This window comes from Tamandua tetradactyla, chromosome 21 (assembly GCF_023851605.1).
Source record: "Tamandua tetradactyla isolate mTamTet1 chromosome 21, mTamTet1.pri, whole genome shotgun sequence".
NCBI classification, from domain to species: domain Eukaryota; kingdom Metazoa; phylum Chordata; class Mammalia; order Pilosa; family Myrmecophagidae; genus Tamandua; species Tamandua tetradactyla.
In genome coordinates, this window is record NC_135347.1 from 48122934 (window position 1) to 48146973 (window position 24040).

Below are 24040 nucleotides of genomic sequence, written 5' to 3' on the forward strand. Positions count from 1 at the left end.
AAAAGGAACGCCATCTTATACACGAAGAAAAGCTATCTTATACACAAGGAAAGATCAAACTCTAACATGGGCCACAGAACCCTGTTGGTCTCACCCCTGAGCACCCCTCAGCCTCATCTAGCTCTCTCTCTTCCTTGGTCCTTCCACTCCCACCGCACTCACACATTCCACATGGGCACATACTAGCAAGTTGTTTCCCCCACCTGAATACCCTGCTCTCTACTTCCTATTTTATTCCTCATTATCTTTCAGATTACAGCTTGAGTGATGATTCCTCAAAGTCTTGGCTTCTTTGCTATGTCCCTCAAATCTGAACTTCTTCAAAAGCTTGCAACTATGTACCTATGTAATGATATGATGAATATCTGCCTTCTTTTATATAGACAGTAAACGCAATGAAATGAGGGACTGTGTCTATTTTGCTAACTGTGTCCCTAGCGCTCAGCATGTGAACATCTGTTCAATGAACTAACGAATGAAGAAAAGACATTGTCAACATTCTTTTGTTCTCACTACAGCACAACAATATCTACTGCGCATTTATCATATGATAGTCGCACAATGAATGCAAACCATATTGAGAAGCTACTACAGGAGATACAGAAGTAATAACATTTGCAAGGATTGACAAAAATGTTTGAAATACTGTGTATGCTCAGAAGTGAAGACGATGAATGAAGCTAGCCTTCTCAGATAACTTTAATTAGATATAGTGGTTAATATGCCATGGTAATGTGAACCATAAAATCAAAGCTTTCTATGCAATCTTTCCTTCATTATTAAGAAAGGTAATCAAAATTATGCAAGACATTCAGTCTCAGCCACAGCCAAGAGCCCAAGGAACCTGAATATGGTAGAATATCCTAGTTCATATATGAAACTGTTTTCTTAAAATGTTCAAAATTTTGAAAATTCCTGATAATGTACACCTGAGAGTCACTTCTTTTAAGTGTCCTTACAGCATATACTTAAGAAGATACCGACGCAAGTACTTTGTGTTCTTTTAACAAGTAGTACAGGTTTATAAGCCAGTGATATGTTCTTTAGTATAATAAACTAAAAAGAAACACCATATAATCTAAGTTTCATCAATAGTAGTGACCAGTTAACAGTGAATTAACAATTTAATTTGATAAGAGAATGACACTGACAATGACAATCAATAATAATAATAAACTGGTTGGTTGGCTAAATTTGACAAATTGAAATAACTCAATCAGGTAAAGACAGTCTCTAGTACTTTTTTATGAACACTGAAGTGTAGGTTGTTCATTAATCCACCGAATGATGATTCAAAATCACTCACTCTCTGTGTAAACTTGTGTAACTTACTTTAATTCTGTGTACCTCTGTTTCTTTACCAATAAAATGAGGATAATAATAGCACCTTGTAGCACTGTTATGCGAATGAAATATGATAATGCATGGGAAGTATAAAGCAAAGTGCTTAGCACAGCAATTATTAACACCTGCCATTCTGGGCACGATACTGGGCACTGTATGGGAATAAAAATATAAAGACTTCGTTCCTATCATGAGTTTGATGGAGAGGTGAACTCTTACAAATCAGTAGAAGTACGCGATAAGTTCTCAGTTATCTCAATTAAGTACATCCTCAGTATTTTAGAAGGAAGGATTAAAATTATAAGAAAATAAGGAGAACTCACATTTACTATGGTATAAAGTTTATAGCCCTCGAGAATCATGGGAAGTTTTAACTTTTACTGGAAAGGATTTCCCATGTTAGGCAGGAAAATGAGTGTTTGTCTTATTTGAACAAATCAATTCTAAGATAAAAATTTATTTTCCTTACATAATTTGCTGGGGAAGAAGCACTTTCCACTGAAATAAACTTTTTACAAAGGTTGTAAAACAGAAACCACAAGGTCATAGTCAAGAGTTGGTCTCAAGTATATCGCTCAATTCCCCAAATCATATATTCACTAAGGACTACAGATCAGACCATGGTAATGAGAAATAAAAGGTATTCCGTTAAAATAGTGTCTAGAATGATGACTACTGATGACCAGTAAACCTTTTTATATCATCTATAATAGATGATGTGAAATAAATCTGCATAATACAGCAATAAAAACTGAGACTGGTATGTGGAGATGGCATGAGAACTGAACTGCCACTGCTAGAATCAACTGACTTTTTTCCTTATATTATCCTCTCATCCCCTTTTCTATTTCTGTATTGAGCTCAATGTCTTTCACCTGTATACCTTACTAAGGAATTAGAGGCCACTGTTATGTATGATTACTGACCAATAATTGCCAGTGAAGTTCCAAAGGCAAAAGAGATACCTAGTATGACTAGACTATGAGTTCTTTATCCAGCACAGTGCTTTACATGTAACAGGAGCTTAATGCAGGTCTGCTGACAAGATCGGGCTTTAGTGAAGGGAGAGGGGAAGCAAATGTTACGGGACTTGGTTTTAGTATACCCACAATATTTGTGCATTTGACCATATTTAATGAAGTAAAACCAATACTTTTCTGGTAAGTAGTTTCCACCTAAGAAGGTATTACAATTTTTCAGAGTAAACCTAAGAACTTAGCAACATATATCTGGTCCTGGGTTTTAAAATCTTTTTAAAACATCAGGAGAGATACAATTTTCTTAAAGCTTCCAAAACACATTAGAATATTTAATTATCTAAAATGAGACCATTATAAATACACTTCTTAGTTTCTTAGCTTTAGTTAACATTTTTTAAATTTTATATTCCTGAAGAATAAATATTTTCCTATTAGGATGGAATTTTACTTTATAATTCAGATTACCATATGGTAATTCTTGACAATCTGTTGAGAAATTATTTGCAATACAGCTTTTTCATTTATTAGCAGCACCTCAATAGTAAAATAAATTTTCCTATATCAGTGATAACTATTTGCTCACTAAACATGTTGCTATCCACTTATTTAATCATGTTTTAGAGTCCAGACACTCTGAGAGGTCAACCTTACTTTACTTGGTGCTTTACTTCAGCAAGAGGGAGAAATTTGTCTCCTTTCTACTGTGGAAGCATGCAAAAGGCAGATAAGAAAGGTTTGAAAAGAAGAAATTGGACAGATAATGGGTCAACATAATGTGGCTTTACCGTTATTTAAACTTAATTTCTGAAATGTTAAGCATACTTATCAAAAGCAAACATATGGGACTTGACTTCACTTCTACATATTTCATATGACATAACATACTTTTAAAACAGTACTTTACAGAATATGGTAAATATTTCCATAGTAAATAGTTTTTACACATACTTTCTTGGGAAAAATATTTTGCATATTTTACTATTTAGTATTTTTATTGGTATAAACAACTTTTCTATGAAGTTTTGGTTTATATTTTGTACATATATTTTCCCAGAAAGTTTGAAAATTTACAAATTGATTTATTTCTCTCCTCTTAAAAATATCAAATATACTGTCAGTGCTACTATTGATCACCTTTATGATTTTCACGATATTTATCAAATGCCAATAAATTTTATGCAATTATTATCAAATGCTACTAAACTACCATTATTGCTTTATGTCATCTCATTAAGAATTAACTAGTTTTGGGGCGGGCCGCGGTGGCTCAGCGGGCAAGAGTGCTTGCCTGCCATGCCGGAGGACCTCGGTTCGATTCCCGGCCCCAGCCCATGTAAAAAACAAACAAACAAACAAAATATAATAAAACAAGAAAATGTTTAAAGATGTTTCCCTTTCTTCCTCCCTTCCTTCCTTCCTTCCTTCTCTCTGTCTTTCCTTCCCTTCCTCCCTCTCTCTTTAAAAAAAAAAAAAAAAAAAAAGAATTAACTAGTTTACTAAACTTTGAAACCCATGAACACAAATTAAATATGTGCAAATACCACATTCTAACTTGCTAATATTGACCACGTGGTTGAAATGGAATTTACAAGCATCTCACTAATCAGTGCCAAGCATAACGCTCTAACAGAGACCGTAACTGATGTTCAGATTTAAGTGCACTGAAACCATTCCCACGTGTGACAGTATTTTAAAAATTTAAGGAAGAAAATTCACAAAATCCCAATTTAAGGCAGATGTACTCTTCCCTTGGGGCTCTTGCAATCACAAAATTATTTCTGTAAATCTCTTTCTCCCAATAACTCATGAGCCCCTACAAGGCAGCGGACCAAGCAAGGAGTTAGAATAAAATACTCACTGGCTGTGCAGATCTAGACAAATAATTGTATTTCTGAGCCTCATTTTTGTTTTTTCTCCATCTGGAGTAAGGAAACAAATGCCTACCTGTAGAGTTTGTGTGAGATTTAAATAAGAGTTCACCTGTAAAACACTTATCATGATTCTTACTTATCTTTGTATCTCTCTTTCTTCTCCTACATCTTGTCACTGTAGGAGATATATTGAGATATGTCATATGGAGATAATACGACACCGTAGCTCAATAAACATTCATATAAATTAAAAATTTAGCATGATTTCAGTTTATAGATTAGTATTTAGCTTTTTTGAGAACAGAAAACAAACTACAGTATTTTAAAATGTCTAAAAATTTTACATTGTGAAATATTTATAAATAATTTTGGAAGAATAATTTTCTCATTGATACATACTTTATATTTTATTTTAATTGCTTCATGAGTATTAATTGATGGCAGCTCATAACACATCAATTTATTGATGTCATGTTCATATTTTGAAAGAGATGAAAAGTTAAACGGTAATAGAATTAGAAACATTGGGAGAGATCTTACAGATCATCTAGTTCAATCCTTTCATTTTACAGATAGAAAACTAAATTTCAGCGTGGTCAATCATCTTTCCCAAAGTCTTGTAAATGGGAAAAAAAAATTAAACCACAATACTTATGATCACTCCTACCTCCACTTTCTGTTTATTTGTTTTGGAGGGACAGAGCTACAGAAGTCAAGGAAATCAGAATAGATTAGAGATATGAAAGATGCCCACTTGGAATATCTGAAGGGACCGTAGGCCTTAAATTTGAAAAGAAAAAGGGAGTGGAACAATGAGATTTGAGTTGAGGGAACTGTGAAGTTTACAGTTAGATGTCGATTTCTTTTCACCCCTAAGTAGCAAACCACATCTGTAACTGCTTGGAGGGTACAGCTAGAGTATATTAATATAACTTACACTTTATTAATGAGATGGTATCAGAGAAAAAGCGTTTGGGAAGGCAGAAAAATAAGTAGTAGTTGGATTGAAAAATAAAGCTTATTCATCAGTAACTGAGATATAGTATTTCTAAGGTTTTTTTAAAGCTCAAGGCTTTTTGTTTTTTTCGTTTTGTAGAAGATATCTATTTTTTTTTTAAAAAAACAACTGGGAACGTCAAACTAGCATTTTAATTTAAAGAGAAATAAAATTTTAGTCTCCTATGTCCAAAATGGGGGGGGGGGGGAGACCCAGAGTATAAAAAAATAAGAACAAAATGCACAATTTATGTTTTTGTTTGAGAAAAGGAAGAGCAATTATAAAGTAGGGTATCAACAATTCAACAACTGATTAATAAATGTTAAACTAAATATCCTCTAATCTTTAAAATTCTTTCTGACATCTAAAACATGGTTTTCCTTTGTACTTAATGACAGCTGGGCCTACATGTCCTCCAATGATATAATTAGCAGATAATTTTAAAAAGCTGATATGTTTTCTAAAACTTTTAGAGTAGCAAAATTCTACAAAATAAACACTGACAAGATCATCTAAATGTGGAAAAGAAAAGGAACATAATAATAACTGTATGTATGTTGGAGAAACAAACACATTGCTTTTATTATAAAACTAAACAAAAATATTTAGACTTGATTAAAAGCCAAACTTCTTTCATGTCTTTACCACGCATTTCTGAAAACGGTTTAAGTCATACAATATATTCAGAATATATTAGTAACACAAAAACCTTACTTTTATTCCACATGTAGAGTTAAAAGATCTAAGTAGCAATGCTGCAACATAAAACCAGGATATTTCTTTCTTCCTCAACTCCCCGAAATATTTATCAGGCAAAACAATTTGGCAAAAAGTTCCAGGCAATAGCTGCTATGCCTGTTTTGTACTCCCCTGAATTGTCAGCATTCAGCATAATACTAGCACCTAACAGCTACTCATTATTCACTTGCTTACTGATTGAAAGACTAAAGCACAGAATTTTCTGAGTATTTCAAACTGCTTATAGTTTTATTTATTCCCACATTAATCTTCAAGATAGTTTGGCTATTCTAATGTTTGTGATTTGGAAATATTTGGGGTTCATTATTTAAATGATAACATGCCTCAAACTCAAGGGATTCAGGGAGTTATGGAAAGCTGATGAATAAATTCAGATGACAAACTTGATCTAATAAGAGTTTAGGGCACATTGGGTTTTTGCACTACTACTTGAAGGTATATGGGGCCTAATGTAGTCAATTAGCGGCATTTTTAAGTACAAGTACAGCAGGCTAATTGTGGAGAGAATAAAAACCCAATGATAAACAAAAAACAAAATAATTCCAATAGTAATTCCAAAATGCTTATTATGTAAGACACTACAAAACTTCCTTCTAGCTGTCATGTTCACTTAGTCTTTACATTCTCAATGTCTATAATAGAATTCTAAAACTCTTTGTTCTCAGGACTGCTTTACACTTCTAAAAATTCTTGAGACTTCAAGAACCTTTGTTTATGTGGATTACATTTGTCCTATACAAAATTAAAATGAGAAACTTAAAAATATTTACAAATTCATTTAAAACAAAGAACCTATCATATGATAACACAAATAACATATTCTTTATGAAAAAAATCACTATTAATAAAAAAAATCTAGTGAGGGCATTGTTTTATGTGTTTGTAAATCTGTTTGATGGCTGGCTTGATTGAAAACAGCTGGATTTCTTAGCGTCTACATTCAATCCGACATGATATGTTATTTTAATTGAAATATATGAAGAAAATATGGCCTCACACAGGTATGGATTTGAAGAAAGGATGAACTTGGGACCCCTGAAAGGGCTCTGGTGACCCTGAGAGGTCCTCATATCACACTTTGAGAATCACTGGTCCATGAAACCATCTGCCATATTGTCATTGTTCAATAACTATTTGCTAAATAAGCATTTAAAGAAAAAGAAATAAGTTCTCAGGGCATATAAACTCATATCCAAACATAAAAATTATTTGAACATTTGTTTTTGACTCAACTGATAATATTTTTCATAAGCGCTTACTGGAATGTAGATTGATGGAGGGAAGTACGAACCAAAGAGTGAAAAACAGTAAAAGTAAGTATGTAATTCTAAAATTTGAAATATACAGATGACTAAAAAGAGACATTTTACTGGAAAAAACACTAAGCATAACCAAATCAAACGGCTAATTAGAATGCTATATGGGCCTCTTTTCAGCAGTAAATAACACTGAAACACTCTACTGAACATAAGCTGAATCCTAATATTTTTAGTCCCTATGTGCCGATTCTAATTAATCTATAAAAGCCACAAGAAAAAATTGCTTATTATTTTTAGCACTTCCGCTTAAATTATTAATAGGAACTAATCAAATACCACAGTGAACATATTGATCCAAATATTTTACAATTTCCAAAACCATAATTTTATTTCTCTAAAAACACTTCAAGCAAATTGACTTTAAATAAATCTTACAAGTTATATATTGCATTTTTTACATCATCTAACTAATAAGCAGAGAATAAAACAACTTACTTTTCCTTTTCTTGAAGCTGATACTCCTTAGAAGCCATTTTAGGTTCTGTTCCAAGATTTTTTTCTAACCGTTGCCTCCTCTTTCTACTTGGTGCAATATCAGTCATATCAGGACTTGAAATAATGGAATCATCTTTTCTTAAAGTGGCTAAAATTAAAGTGACATAAAAATGAGAACCAACAAATGATGCATATAATTTTTGAGTAAAGTGTCAACTTGTTGCTTCAGCCATGATGGAAGATGGCCCAACTTATTTAGTACAGCAAAACTCTTCTTTCAAACCTTTATGCAGATTTGGTGAAGTAAGCCAGTTAAATGGTGTGTAATTTTTTAGTACCAATATAAAATATATAGTATATATTACATGTGGAATAATTTAATGAAAATGGTATTTGCCTATGTTAAGCAACAATATATTATTAGCCAAATACATTATTAGCACAGTATAATCTCAATGTTAGAACTGGATTCACGCCTTCTAGGCACCTCTAAAAGGGGTTTTGAAAAAAAAAAACCTAGTGTAAGAATAAAATGAATCAAATAAAGAGTGAATAGTAATTGGGCGGTGTAAATGTGGCTCAGTGGCAGAGTTCTCTCTTGCCATGCTGGGGACCTGGGTTCAATTTCCAGTGCCTGCCCATGTGAAAAAAAACAGAGTAAACAGTAATTATCAACAGGAATGGGGACTTTCACTAGTGATTCAGAAATAACATCATAAACTTTTGGCCAAGTGTGGGGAATAAGCCCAAGAAAAATATAAGAAGATAAATGTTGTCTCTAAGTGGCTAACCCATTAAATTACACTTAAAAGTGCTTGATATACATGAAATAGAAGCAACAATAAAAACATACTGATTTGTATTCCTTTCTTCTCTATATACAGCTTAGTATCAAAGAGCTAAAGGGGAGTTCATTCTTTACCCAATATACAGGTATATTCCACTATAATATGTATTTCTCTAAAAGAAAATCTTCTTGCTATTGGTAAATTATAAAGCAATATAACTTGAACTTTGGATGTGATTTTTTTTTTCAGCCTTGTTCAACATTCTAAAGTGATCAGAAGCAATTGAAGAACACCTTAGCTGCGGGAGACCTGGGTTCAATTCCCGGACCACGCACCAAAAAAAAAAAAAAAAGCCTTAGCTATGTATAATGGTCTCAAAAGGAGGAGAGGCAGAAAATTCATTTTAAGTCCATTCCTTTTGCACAGTTAGGGGATGAGTTAGTGTAAGCAGTGACTCAAGAACCCTACACCTTCCAAAAGTTAAGCTCTGCGTTGAAGTTGCAATTACAGCTGAAGAAGCTGTGAAGATGTCTCCCTGTATCCTAAATCAGATTTTAAATTTTGATGAAAAAAAAAATTCATTCAAGGACTCACACCTCCTCACACCTCCTCCCTTTGAGAGGAAATGTGATGCAAAGGGTCAGCTGATTGTGATAATGGGTCCAAGTGTCCCTGGAGATTTAATGGACTTGGTAGTTTAATTAGGATATCAGCCAGAGAGCTAACAACAATGACAAAACTGCGCAGACTTCTGGGCGGTCTATCCAAACCTTTTTCTCTTCCATAAGTTTTAAAATTTTTTAGTGTGCTATTTTGCAGAATGAGTGGTTTTTCAGGTTCATGTATATTACACTCTAGCAGAAAAGCCTGTGTTTCGAGTTTTCACCCTGTGCAGTCCATCCCTTACCTCTCTGAAATCACTTGGACATTGTTGAATATTCTCATGAAATTCTTTTCTTGCATTTGTTTCTTAATAATTACTATTTGAGAACTGATGTGCTGAGCACTTTGCTACGGATTTTACATGTATTATCTTATTAATGCCTAAAATAACTTTGTGTGATATTTACTATTACCACCTGCATTTAAGTTAGGTAGAAACTGAGACTTTAGAGAGGTAAGTAACTTACCCAAATCACACTCAGTAGTGCAGGCAGAAAGAGCTATGGGAGTTCAACCTTCTGTCATTCTCTGCTTTTATGTTTTATTATTATGATAATTAAAAAAATTCTCCACAGTGGATAAATTATTCCTTGATCAAATACTAATCGAATGCCCATCTAAGCATCTTTTACTTTCCAAATCTCTTTAAGTTTTTAGGACACATGTGTTCACTAGATTTCTTCTTATATATTATCTTATTAGTCCCTAAAGATGTATTTGGACTAGAGAAAGGCAAATGAAAAGGGGTATTTCCCTGAACACCTTCCAGCTAAATGATTTTCCTATTTTTATTAAGCCATGAAATGACTAAGGAAGGTGGTGATCATTCCTGATTTCTCACTTAGCTCTCACCTGGGTTAACTCAATCACATAAGCAACCAACAAAGTAAGACCTTGTCTATGGGAACAAAAATTAGTTTAAGTATCAGAGTCAGAGGACATTGTAATTATAGAAAAAGTTACAAAACAGAGAAAGATTAAATTATCTCATGACATGGAGGAGATTTAGGAAGAAAAAAATATTAAGTTCAAATTAAAATATAAGGTAAAAGAGAAGTTTACCAAAAAGCTCTGTCATTCATTTAAAAACCCCAAATGATAGCTTAAAATCCTACAAAACTGATACCCAATAGGATGTTTTATATGTAAAATATAAATATATGTAAAATATGTATAATAAAGCATCCTATTTAACCATTTATTAAAATGTTTGTAATTTGCTTTAAATATGTTGTGATTAAATATGTGTTATTCAGGAAGAGCTGGAAGGTAGGTATTACCAGCATCTAATAAAGAACGCACAGACCTGAGAGAAGTCTGTTGAGATTCTAATAATAAACTGTATACTCCTGAGGGGACTATATAGGCACTTTCGTTATTCATATCTCAATCAATAACTGATGCTTTACTTACTAGGGTATTGAATGACAAAAGTATGTTTTATTGGTGAAAACAAGGCCTGTTAAATAATTTGCTGAATATTGTATATGGGTTCTCATGAGTGAAATTAAAGATATCTAAGACATATGGATCAGTTAAATATTTTAGAGACATTCCTCATTCCTCACTATTTTATGAACAGGGAATAAGAATCCATGGACACTTATAACATTTACTTTTAGGGACAGCGCCCAATTTAATTGGTTCTGTGTCCAGCTGTGAACTCTGGACAATTGTGGCTGTTGGTGGTTATTGATGCCAGAAAGAATCACCATCCTGCCTGAGGAATCCTTACATTTACCAAAATCGAGACAGTAACTGGGACACCTAAAAGGACAGGAAGCTGGGACTTCTCCAAGATTATAGGATAGGTTCATAAATTGTTTTGTGCTTATTTGCTTGTAAATAGTCAATAATTGTCTGTATGTTTGGCAAAATTCAACTTGAGAATTTTTTAAATTAAAGACTTGTAGAAACATTGTAGGGGAAGGGTCTAATTTTTCCATAATACAAACTTCTAGGTGGCTACCATTATTTGCTTCTTTATAACAAAGAAACAGAGTTGTGTATGAACATGATGTTTTCAGTCAATTCATCGCAACATTTTTTTTTTATATTCATTGAATAATTGTTTATTGGATATTAAAATGCAGGTACAGACATACATATAGATGAAAATGTAAATATAGACAAATTTTTTATTGAGATATTTTGCAACATTCACATAAGGTATGGAAATGTATAATAGTGATGAATGTAGTATTTATCTCTTTATGGTATTACTTGCTTTTCAATCTATTCTTATTAATTTATACTTATTCAATCTAGGTTACATATATTCAATCTGGTGGTGGTCATATTTCATTTTTTTGCCATGTGAGTATCCTATTATTGCAGCACCATTTGTTGAATTTTTGTTTGTTTTTTATTTCTTTGTTTGCTTCTTTGTTTTAGGAAGTACAAGGGTGGGGAATTAAACCTGGGTCTCCTGAATGCCGGGCAAGAATTCTACCACTAAATTATACTTGCATCCATTTCAATCTAGGTTTTCTTTAAGATTACTTTAATTTTACTGCTTTCCTATCATGCTCAAACCCTGTTACTTTGAATAATAAGGAATGTTTTCAACCATTTTCATTCTTTCTGCTATTAATTCCATTTTTTGATATTAATATTTGTCAATATGTATCTTGGACTGGGAGAGTTCTATAACTGCTGGAAGGCTGGCCTTTTTCTGAAACCTTCAAAGTAGGACAATTTTATCATTGCCTTCACAGTCCAAAATGTTGCATCATATTTTCTATTTTTTTTTTCAGGACTCACAGTATGTGTTCTCTGTCTCAAATCCATTGCCTGAAAATAATTTTCTCCTACATTTTACTCATTACAAATTTTGAAAAATGATATACATGTTTGGAGAGTTAGCACTATGATACTGTTTATGTTGCTATGTCTAGATGTGCAAGTCCTCACTTTGTTTTAATATAAAATATAATGTTTTGTATATTAGACAAGAAAAATACAAGTGAAATTAAACAAAATACATTTCTTGTTACAATGACATGTAAACACATTTATCTCTACTTTTTCCCTTAAAGTAATAAAATGAGAATGAAATTAAGAGAAAACTTGTCCCTACTAAGCCAAAGAAAAGGAGGAAGGAAGCCACTACAATGTGGAAATAGCAGGCGCTTTGTATGTAAGAGAATTCATACAAAAGGGGATAAAACTACACCTCTGATCTCCACTTCAAGATTGAAGAAATGACTATCTCCCAACAGAATTGGTGGAATGTAGGGCCCGCAAAGGCTGAAGCGGAGGAGCATCAAATAAAAGGCACTGCAAAAGTTGGAGGTGGGAATGAGAGCTATACATTTTTAAGGGTATTCAGATATTTAATAGTGTGGTGCATTAATTTCTTCTAAAGAGAGTTTGTCAAATTCTGGCAGTGACCACTCCACAGGCAGAACCCTGTACAATCCCTTTCTGGAGGAAATGACTCTTTGGAATAATTGATGTTTAAAACCCTTAAAATCTCTGCAGCACTGGTCAAAGAACTTCAGCTGTGCACAAGCCCAGATGATGCTCATTCTACCACAACTAAATGTCCTCCTCTTAATTATGAACCAACACTTTAGGTTCATAATATGTTTCATCGCAACATTTTTATTTATAACTCTTGACAGTTACAGTGCAGCCTCTCTTAATATTGGCATAAGGGAGAACTGGCTGTAAAAACTAGTTATTGTTTAAATAAAATATCTCCTCTACTTTGTGTTTTTGCACCATGGGAATCAGTTTGCCTCTCAGTATTATGTACATGTAATAGAAAATGTTAATAGATTCTCTTGATAATGGCTATCTAGCCTTTAATAAAAAGCAAAACATTCCATACTATCCTTCCTCTCTACACTACAGTGCAAAAAAATAAATAAAACAGGAAAAAGAAGTACTGAGTATGCCTAAGTATACTGATGCCTAAGTATTAAACTGCTGACCTCAAGCATTCCTCAAACTTCAACATATCCTGCCTCTATCCTCTACTTGTGCTAATATTTAGTTCTATCATTTCTCTTTGATCTCGAGCTGGATACTTTATTCTGTTCTGACACTGGATCCCCTGAACAATGATACTGGGCCTCCAAACAAGCAAAGCTATTTCATATACACCAAAAAGGATCTAAATTATATCTACTGGAAGTCAAATACAGAGAAGCCCAAAATGTCTATATTATTCATAACCTTACCTGATTTTAACTACAAAAAATTTTCACCTTCAAGTCTTCTGTCCCATTAAAAAAAAATCAGTTATTTCTTTTCTTAGATTGCAAAACAAAGATTGAAATACTCATTTTCTATATGAGAAAAGCAGCTGAGTAGAGTTTTAATAGAATGGCAAATACTCAAAGGGTAATGAGAAGGAGCATGGCCTAGTTGGAGGAATGTTCATGAGAAAAAAATGCAGGAAAAGAAATTGGATAAGTATGGGCAGCAGGAAAGAAACGGGAGGAAAGAGAGATATGTTAAACTTGTAAGCTTTTAAATCCAGGCAGAAGAGTATGGATTTGATATTGACCAGGGAGTTATTCCTGAGATTTTACTGCCAAAATTCTCAATTCTAATATTATCATCAGTCTCTTTGTCATGACAATGTTTCTTTCACCATTTCAAGGAAATTTTAAAAAAGAAAACAAAAAGAAGAAAAAAACTATTGCCAATTAACTTACTACTGCTGAAATACTGATTGGCAGAGCTGTGGGATAAATTTCAAGTTCTCATGGGGTTCACTGCCTCTGGAAAATGGGAAATCTTTATACAAGCCTTTATTGTGAAAGGTGGCTCCACTAAAAGCCACACTTCTTCTCATCTGACAGAAGAACTGTAGGAGCTTGGCAGCAGCAGTTCAGACATGAGAAAGGCAGAGACTTGGCTTCCCTGGGTACTCTCAATGTTGAAATAAAATGACGTCCTTGTTACTTAAACTGCCAGCAATTTGGATAAGCCCCATAAGTTAAACTACCTGGTAAATTTTAGTTTTTGACAAGTAAACTCTTTGATCTCAACATTTTAAATCATTTTTCAGGTATATAATGTGTTTTATCTAGGCCTCATTATTACCTTATAATTATGGACTTTTGTTCTTTCCCTAGGATGACACAGAAATAATCTGCAATACTCTCATGGAGAGTGTCAGCACCTCCCAACCCCTGCCAAAAACACAAAATTAATGTCCTGAAGCATGTTATTTATGGCAATGGTTGTGGCACTCAGATTATATTAATGAATAAAGGAGACTCTGTTTTTCAGGTCTCTTGACTACAAAACAACGTGTGCTATTTGTAATATGCAAAACCCAAACAGAAACCCATCAAGAGTTCCCCACTGCCTATAGAATTCGTAAGTAAAATAAAATGGCCGCCTGCATTGGGTGTTGCTGGGAGGGGATCTCCTTCTAGAAGACAGAAACAACTGACCTGCAGGGGCTTTCCAAGAAAATGGAATGAACCCTACAGAACTGCAGGGAAGCAACACCTGCTGATAAACCAGTTTTGGTCCAGGAGAGCTAGCTTACAAATTGGACAGGTATACCATGCTAATCAATATATATATATATATATGCTCTCCATGTGTAAGACACCCCCTATCTAAAATGGAAACTTCATGGCAGTCAGTCAGAACTTTTTCTCACTTACTTCCACATTTGCCCTCTATGAGCTTCTTTCTATTTCTGAATGGGATGCTGCCCAATTCATGAATCACTCACTAAAGCTGTGAGATACTAAATGTAACACTGAAAAGGTTTTCTTTTAACAGAACAAAGCCCTAAGCTCCGGGTCCTGCATTCACACATCTCTACAATGTGACCCTCATCTATCTCTCTGACCATCCTCCCAGAAATCTTCAAGCAAAGTGTGCTGGTTAGAAAATGTTAGGTATCCTAGAAAAGCCACGCTCTTTTAATCCAATCTTGTGGGTGCAGACTTATTGAGGATGGGATCTTTGAATTTCTTTGCTTGTCTCCACAGAGATGTGACCCACCGAATTGTGGGTGGGACATTTTGATTAGATTATTTCCATGAAGCTATGGTCCTGCCCATTCAAGGTGGATCTTAATTTACTTGAGCCCTTTAAAAAGCTCAAAGGGAAAAAGAGAGCTCAGAGCCAATTCAGAGGGTAGACACCTAGACACAGAAGTTCGAAGATTAAGAAGGAGGACTCACCAGGGGACAGCAAAGAACCCACAGGACCTGAGAGCCATTTGAAACCAGAAGCTGGGAAAGGACAGCAGATATCACCATGTGCCTTCCCATGTGACAGGGAACCCTGGATGCCATAGGTCTTTTTTCAGAGTCAAGGTTGCTTTTTCTGGGTGCCTTAGTTTAGACATTTTTATAGCTTTAAAACTGTAAATTTGTAACTTAATAAATCCCCTTTATAAAAGCCAATACATTTCTGGTATATTGCATCCCAGCAGCATTAGCAAACTGAAACAAAAAGTATATAAGCTATTCTAAGGGCTTTGGGTACTCTCCCTCTTTATTTGTGTTCCTTACTCTCCTGTCTGAATGTCCTCTTCTCCTCTGTTGACTTACCTATATGCTATCTTCCAGCACAGCCCAACTCATTCAGCAATGCCCGTCCATAGCAATTTCTACATTCTCTAGGAATTAAGAGTTTCAGCCACTCAGTTTACACAAATATACAATCTTGTATTGTTCTTTATTTCCCCATTTAACATATCTCCTGTTCCTCCAACTAGATTACAAGGATCCTACAGCCAGAGATACTTTGTTATAACCCTGACATATTACCCAAAAGTTTTATGCAAGAGAAATAGGAAGACTTGAGCTCTTATTTTCAAATACATATCCTTTTTTCCTTAACCAAACTTACTCACTTATGGACATCTAGGTGAGGTGTAGGGAATAATGGAGTCAGAAGATTTGGGTCTGGCCCTCCAGTTCTGCCATTTACCATGGATATATTTCAGAATCTCTAAATCCCTCAGTTGAGAAAATGTTTACTACCACATGATTTCTAAGAGAAATGAAGTAAAATTATTAAACTGTTTAAGTCATGACGTGTCAGAAATGTTTGATATTATAGTTAAAATGCTATTAATATAATATGTCTCCTTACAAAATATCAAATAGAAATTCATTTCAATAAACTTGAATAATTTTAGGCTCTCTTCTATACCTTCTCATAGATATAAAAAGAAACTTTAAAAACACTGAAGATAAATTAGTGATTTTCCAAATTCAAAGTAACTCAATTTTCAAGAACCACCACTGGTTAAGGACATAGAGCACCAAGTCTACTGTCACTGATTTTAATTTTTCTATTCATTTATTTATTTCACAAATGTCTGTTAAGTGCTTCAACCTGTAAGTTGTATTTTATTTATAAAGATATAAAATACTGAGGGGAAAACCACAAAATCCAGACTTAAAATACAAACCTGAATAAATGTGAAATTTCAAAAAACATATTCTTTCCCTTCCAAGGGAAAACAAAAACCAATGACCCCTGGTACTTTGCATCTCTGCAGTACGTCTTACTGACAGGTATAAAGATAATCAAGAGAGAAGCTAAGATAAGAATGATCGCACCATACTTCAGTAAGCAGTATCTTAAAATGACCTATTTTGAGGTAATTTAATTGATAATCTGACCAAAAAAGCAAACATTATTTTCCCTCACCATTCAGCAAACAGCCATTGTTCAAATCTGTAGCTAGTTACTACCCTGTTTTCATAGTCTAATCTGAATAACCAATGACCATCTAATAGGAAAGGGCAATGGTCTAACTATTAGTCAGCAATCACTACACAATCTGATAATTAACACTGCACTGAACACTTAAAAGTGTATGTGTGTGTGTGTGTGTGTGTGTGTGTGTGTGTGTCCAGGAACATATACTTTCCCAAAAGCCAGGCCCCTCTCTTAGTCAACACAGCTGGTAGTCAAATTGAATGACAAATACCTACTGACGCTGGGGTAACCTAAGAGGTCATCTTTGGAAATCTAATTCTCTCAATGTCACAGGCAGGGTGGAATTCTAAAGACAAACTACAGACTCCAGAAGTATTACAGAGTTAAAAAAAAAAAAGTTGATTATATTAAGTATTGTTCTATGCCACAAAATAATTAAACTTCTAATTTAAAAAAATTTTTTTAAATATGTATCAAAAAAGGAACTCTTGAAACTTTATGGATTCATTCACTTAACAAATATTTATTAAATATTTTCTATGTGTCAGGCAGGCACGATGCAGAAGACACTCCCACCATGTTTTCAAAAAGTTTATAACTGAGTAGGACACAAACATTTGCCAGGAATCCAAAGCTACACAAGCAAGTATAAAGAAATTAATTTGAAATTTCTAAGAAAAGCATAGCTTTCCAATCCTTTACTCTTTTTTCCCCAAATTAATCTGTGAAGCTTCATTTTCCTTTTCCCTTATCAAACACCAATTATAATTTTATTTCTTACACTATTTTTCCAATTTTATAGATACTTCTTCTGAAGACTTAATCTTCAGTATCAGATGGCTCTGAGGAACATTTATCAAAAGAGAAAATTAAAGGGCTAGTTTGCTCAGAGCAAACTGATTTAAGGAAAGACTAGGCTTCTATAATTTGGTTTTACAGATGTTTCACTGTGAACTCAAATAGCAAATCTGAATTGAAACTGTACAGTCATCTTTTTGGATGGTCCTTTATAGTCCCACAGCAAACTTAATAGAGTCCACAACACTTGCCATCATTTATGTAATATCTACTAGCTCCATGAAGGCAGGGGCTGAGGTTTTTATTCACTGCCAGTATAAGACAGACAGGCACAGTGTCTAACACACAGTAGTTCCTTAATAAATATTAGTTGGTTAACTGATATTAATTCTTAAATACTAATGGAGTTAATAAATAACTTCCTAAAAATTATTTTGTATCTATGTGTACTATACTGTTGATTAGCTATGCCTGCTGCTGTCAGTCTACTGTTAAGCATTAAAGAAAGAAAAACAGTAGTGGGGAAAAGCAATTCATGAAAGAGCAACATTAAACCTTCAATATTTATCATTTTGCAGTTAAAAATAAACTATTATGGCTAATAAGTTTTCAGAAAACAAAACTACAATTTCCCAGCTTCTACCAGCTTTATAAAGGGGCCTCTGCCTGTAACCCACCTCACCAAATGTTCAGAGCCAACATACAGCTTTCACTGCGGTACACACGTCAGATATGGACTTCTGCAAACCCTAGACAGTTTTTAGTGTTTTCTTCATAGAGATTCATAAGGATTTTTGAAATTCTCACATTGTTTTTGAATTTTGGTAAATTTCTAGTAATATACAGACTTCTTACAATGTTTAGAGAAGAGTTCACTGAATTAATTTAAGTAAAAAAATTGGACAAAAATAAATAAAATGTAAAATATTTTTTAAGAAACTGTATAGGCAATCTGTTAGTTTTTTAAATTTTATTCTTCTTTTAATAATATTTTACCAACATATTCTCTGAAGTGACTCTAGGATTTCGGGATAGAATTATGATAAGACCACTAGTTTAACTGTCATACATGTCAGATACTATTAAATGGCAACAGGCTTTAATCATAGACTACAAAATTATATTTACCTATTAAATGGAGAATTTATATAGTTTTAAAATAATTTATGATGGAGAAAATCTGTTTTTATTGATTTCAAGAGATATCTTCTAATAGATCTTAATTTTTGTCAGGTTATTCAGGAAATGGACTTTATAGTTATGGAAAAGGGTACTGAAATATTCAGTTCATTAGTTGAATATATCTAGAAGAACTCTTTTGAAAAGTAGATATTATTGCTGACAACTACAGAAAAAGTAAAATTTTGTACTTCATAAAAGATATCTTTTGTTATCAGGTTTTGTAATTCTGGGGATCTTTTTTGAGACTAGATTTCAAGTTTGTATAATTTTAGAAGTAAAAGTACCTACCATCCCAATAATGATCTTTCAGAAAGACATGACATCTGTTTGAAATTTAGAGAAAGCTTCTTTTGCATATGGTAATAATAGCCAATTTCTATGGTAATGCTACTGGAACATCCATATTAAGGTTTACTGACAAACAAGGAAGACAAAGCAATTGTTCAGATCCCAGCCTACAGCAGAGCTATAGAGACTATTTTGGGGACTATCTCACATTCACAATGTACACAGACAATGGGATTCAGTATATTGGAAGTGTTATTAAACAAAGCTATCATTTTAGATAATTGAAACATTAGTGATTCTAAGACTCTGTTATTCTATCTATATACAAGAATAGCAAAAGCATAAAGAACTGAGTACTGATACAGGCAGTTGGAAAGTTAAGATCAGAATAGGATGAAAGTGACAAAAGTGAAGTACCACGTGATTATCCAATGAACTGGGTGAATGAGAATCACTGAGTTTATTACTAATGACAGACCTTTCCATTTCATTTTGCCAGTGCATGCTTAATCTTAGAAAAGTTTTAAGTTTGATACATTATGAAAAAGTCCTCTAGTTGTACTACATTAAACTCCTTTACAATAAGGGCAATGCTCTTGTGTTATCATTTAGTGGTGATTCTGCAAAGAGGCAACTATGAAGCTAAACGTCAGACGCCGTTCTTGAATACTGCGGAATGGTGCTCAAATAGGAGATTCTCAGATCTACAGTGTTGAAGGTGCTGTTCTAACCAGCTTTCAAACTAAATGTGATGAAGACAATGCTTTAAGAGCTAGGGAAACTCTCTTCCAAATGGTCACATGATGTTTGTATTTAATTAATAAAATATTTCACAAGGATTCTACACCTGGTCAGTTAATCATTGTCTCAATGGCTGTGGGCAGATCACATAATGATTCGGTAAAGGTTTTGTTGTTGTTTATCTATAAAATTAGGTGTGAAGGTGTTAGATCAAATGATTCTATAAAAAACCTCAATTCTATAATTTACCTTACCATACGTTTTTCTTCTTTTTTATTTTATCATACTTTTTTTAAAAAGTTTTTTTTTCTTTATTAGAGACATTGTGGGTTTACAGAACCATCATGCATAAAATACAGGATTCCCATATACCACCTTATTATTAATATCTTGCATTGGTATGGAACATTTGTTACAATCGATGATAGCATATTTTTATAATTGTATTTTTACTATATTACTATAATCCATGGTTTATCTTAGAGTTCACTATGTAGTGTAGTTACATGGATTAAAAAAACATTTATTGTTACCATTTCCCCTTTCAATCACATTACGATACACATTTCAGTGCTGTAACTCTGTTCACAACGTTGTCCACCAGCACCACCATCCAGTACCGAATCTCCATCACCCCAAACAGGAACCCTGTACATTTCAAGCCTTAACTTCCAATTCCCTATCCCCATCCCATCCCTGTAACCTATATTCCAGATTCTGACTCTACGAGCTTCCTAATTCAAATTATTTCTTCTCAATAAGATCATACAATATTCGTCCATTTGTGTGTGGCTTATGTCACGCAACATGATGTCTTCAGGGTTCATCCATGTTGTTACACGTATCAGGATTTCATTTCTTTTTACAGCTGAATACTGTTTCATTTTATGTACATACCACATTTTACTATCCATTTTTTGGTTGATGGACACTAGGGTTGCTTTTGCAATGGTGGCCAATGCTCTATGGACACTGGTGTGCAAATATATATTCTAGTTCCTGCTATCAATTCTTTTGATATTTAAGTAGAGACTGGCTGTTTAAGAAAAGTCCGTCCTAAGTTTCCAGAAACCTACAACCTCCAGACGGGTCCCTGGTCCAGATAAATTCTGAAACCTAGAGGGCCCAGCCTCTCCAGAACATCAGATAGTTCCATCTCCCTACCCCAGATTAGTGACAGACCTTTTCAATATAAAAAATTTAGAATTGCCATAGCTCAAACAACCCTAAAAGACGTATGGAAAAATCAAAGGTGACGGTGGAATTATACATAGAAGACAGGACATTTCAAATGAATATGAATGCTGAATCATTAAATTGATATCTCTTTTAGTCTCCAGTATTTTAGAGCAGCTAGAAGTAAAAACCTAAAATTATGAGGACAGGCCACGGTGGCTCAGCAGGTAAGAGTGCTTGCCTGCCATGCCCGAGGACCCGGGTTTGATTCCTGGTGCCTGTCCATGTAAAAAAAAAAAAAAAAAAAACACCTAAAATTATGAAATTGTAACCCATGTCAAAGTGTGAAATATGTTCTACAACTAATTGTGGTGCTGGGCTTTGAAATTTATAGCTTTTCTGTATATATGTTATTTTTCACAAAAAAAGAAGAAAAAAGTTGATTGTGATGAAAAGAAGTACTTAAGCCCTCTAGCCTCCTATATACTGGAGCAGCTAGAAGGAAAAATATGAGAGGATTGCATGGTAGCCCATGACAAACTCTGGGATCTGTCCTGTAACTTCTTGTTGAAGAGTGCTTTGAAAACTATTGCTTTTTATTTCTTTGCTTTGTATATATGTTACACTATACAATAAAAAAAGTTTAAAAAAAAAGAGAGAGAAAATTCCTTCCACAAAGTAAATGCTGTATGTGTCCCCACATTTTTGATATTTATAATTATTAAATAATAAACTGACATTTAGGAAATTGGCACATCATGTTGACTGGTAAGTTGTAGATATCAAAAAGATCATTATTAAATGCAAATAGCATCAAAAAATACTGAATATTTTATACATAGAATCTAAAAGACAGCAAACCCTTTCTAGTTAAACACATTTAATTAAAAACAAAATAAAAGATTGACTGATTTGTTTATCCACAAACATAACTTTTATTTTAAAAAGGCTGTAAAGCAAATATTGTAATCAAAGCCTAATACACTAAACTGGAGTCAGCATTTAAAATGCCCCTTAAGAGGATATTCTAACCTTGTACAAAGGAGTGTACTATTTGTAAATAGTGGTTACCAGATACCTTAGCCAAGTAACACAGTTACACAAGAGAAGTTATCAAAACACAGCTGGGAAAGTGAAAAGCAGAAAAAAAGTTTGTATTTGTCTTACTATTCATATATATATATATATATATATATATATATATATATATGTATAATGAGAAATGCTCTAAATAAAAGTGAGAAGTATTTTGCATAACTAAGACCAAAGACAGGACAAAAATTAAATTGTAAGGAATTTAGATAAATAATTTGATGTAGAGAACACAGAAAAATCAGGGTAAAAGAAAACAGTGAACTTCAGACAACAATTCGTTTCTTGTAAGTCACGAGATTGTTATGAATGTCTAAGCAGAGGGAAAAGAGGCAATTTAATGTGTTCATAAATAATTTAAATGGAAGCTGGTAATATTTTCTTAGGGTGGAATCGGCACAGAATTTTTGCTTAACTTTTGGTCCACGTGTTGTACTGGTAAATCCAACATCTCTATTATTTCCAGCACTGCTTCTGACACAAACTGCAATACTGCAGCAACTCAATTCAATTCAGTTCTGTCACTTGCTACCTGGAGTTGTCCAGACTCCACAGGATAAGAGCATTCTACAGGATTCTCCTTCAGGAGTCAGTTACAAGTTTGGGGGCCCAGACTTCCAGCGCTTTTAACCAACTGGTTCAATCTGTAAATTCCTCTACCCTCTTTTGATTATTTGCTAAAATGACCCACAGAACTCAATGAAAGCATTATACATATGATATAGTTTTGCTATAGTCTAACCAAGAAGTTAGGAATTAACAAATGATTATGATTATTGAAACATTGCATATATATTTCTATTTATTTTCTAAGTGTGCTAGAATAGCCAGAAAATAATACCTAAAATTGTCAAACTGTAATCTAGCTGCCTCAATCTCCAGTGATTGTATAACCTTTATCTCATGCCCTTGTGCCTGCAAAAACTTTGGGCTGACATGGGTCATCTGCATCCATTTTATCTGGTTTTGTAACTTTGGTGTCTTGTGATCACTAAAAACAGCCCCAAATGTTTATTAATGAAGGGCCTTGGGTCAGCTCAGAAATAACCCACTCCAATTCAAAAATTATCCTGAGAACTGAAGCTGGATCTAACCAAAATGGATCTGCCTGACATACACAGTAACTTAGACTTTAACCTATAAGTTACCTGAACCTCATTATAATACTAAAAATCACGCCCATCATCATATTAAAGCTGCCATTTTCTTATATATGTTCTGTGACTAAGCATGCAATCAATCAGTGCGTGCTCAAATGCTATCCGGGCCAGAAGTAATTGGGATCTCTGCCTGAGTATGTACTCTGTTTGGGAGACCTGACCTCAAATCCATTTTTTAATACTTATTTATTAGATTACAAATATTATGTCCAAATGTGTTTATTTCTTAAAGGAAGAGAGGAAGGGAGGGGCTGGAGGGAAGGAGTGAGGGAGAGAGAAAAAAAGAATGGGTAGGAGAGAGGATAGATCAAGAAGAAAATTTTTACTGAAGCATTACCTGAAATTAATTTTTAATATTATTTCCTTCTATCAAATAAAATATTATAAATTATCTTTCCAACAACTATTACTCTGTCAACATTTTTTTGTTTTGTTTCATTTTGTTTTGTTGTTTTTGCATGGGCAGGCACTGGGAATCGAACTCACTCTGATTGTGCAGGGTCTCCGGCACTGTAAGCGAGAACTCTGCCACTGAGCCACCTTGGCCACCCTCAATGTGTTTTTAATAATCAAGTTAAACACTTATTCCTTTTAAATACCAATATCCAATAGATATTCTTTAATTGGAAATTTAAACTGGCAAATCTTAATATGCATGAGTTTCCTGCAAAAAAATCTCATGCAATTATTCAAAAAGTAGCTTTTTCCTAATTTCTCCTTATTTATTTTATCTTTATTACTGAGGTATTAAAAACAATAAAAGTGATATTCTGAGATTTCTAGTAACTATT

The 24040-nt window shown here is 33.7% G+C and overlaps 1 protein-coding gene across 12 annotated transcripts in view; it reads right to left on the reverse strand.

The window, feature by feature from the left end:
* The window catches only part of LOC143665614 (DNA repair protein XRCC4-like), a 283083-nt gene that overhangs the window by 84856 nt on the left and 174187 nt on the right, over positions 1 to 24040 (reverse strand). For 10 of the 12 annotated variants that reach the window (XM_077139215.1, XM_077139212.1, XM_077139216.1 and 7 more), the window contains one exon: positions 7706 to 7853. The exons of the other annotated variants lie outside the window; for them this stretch is intronic. In XM_077139215.1, coding sequence (XP_076995330.1) covers positions 7706 to 7853 — 148 coding nt within the window. The remainder of the gene's footprint in view (positions 1 to 7705; positions 7854 to 24040) is intronic. 12 annotated transcript variants of the gene reach the window in all.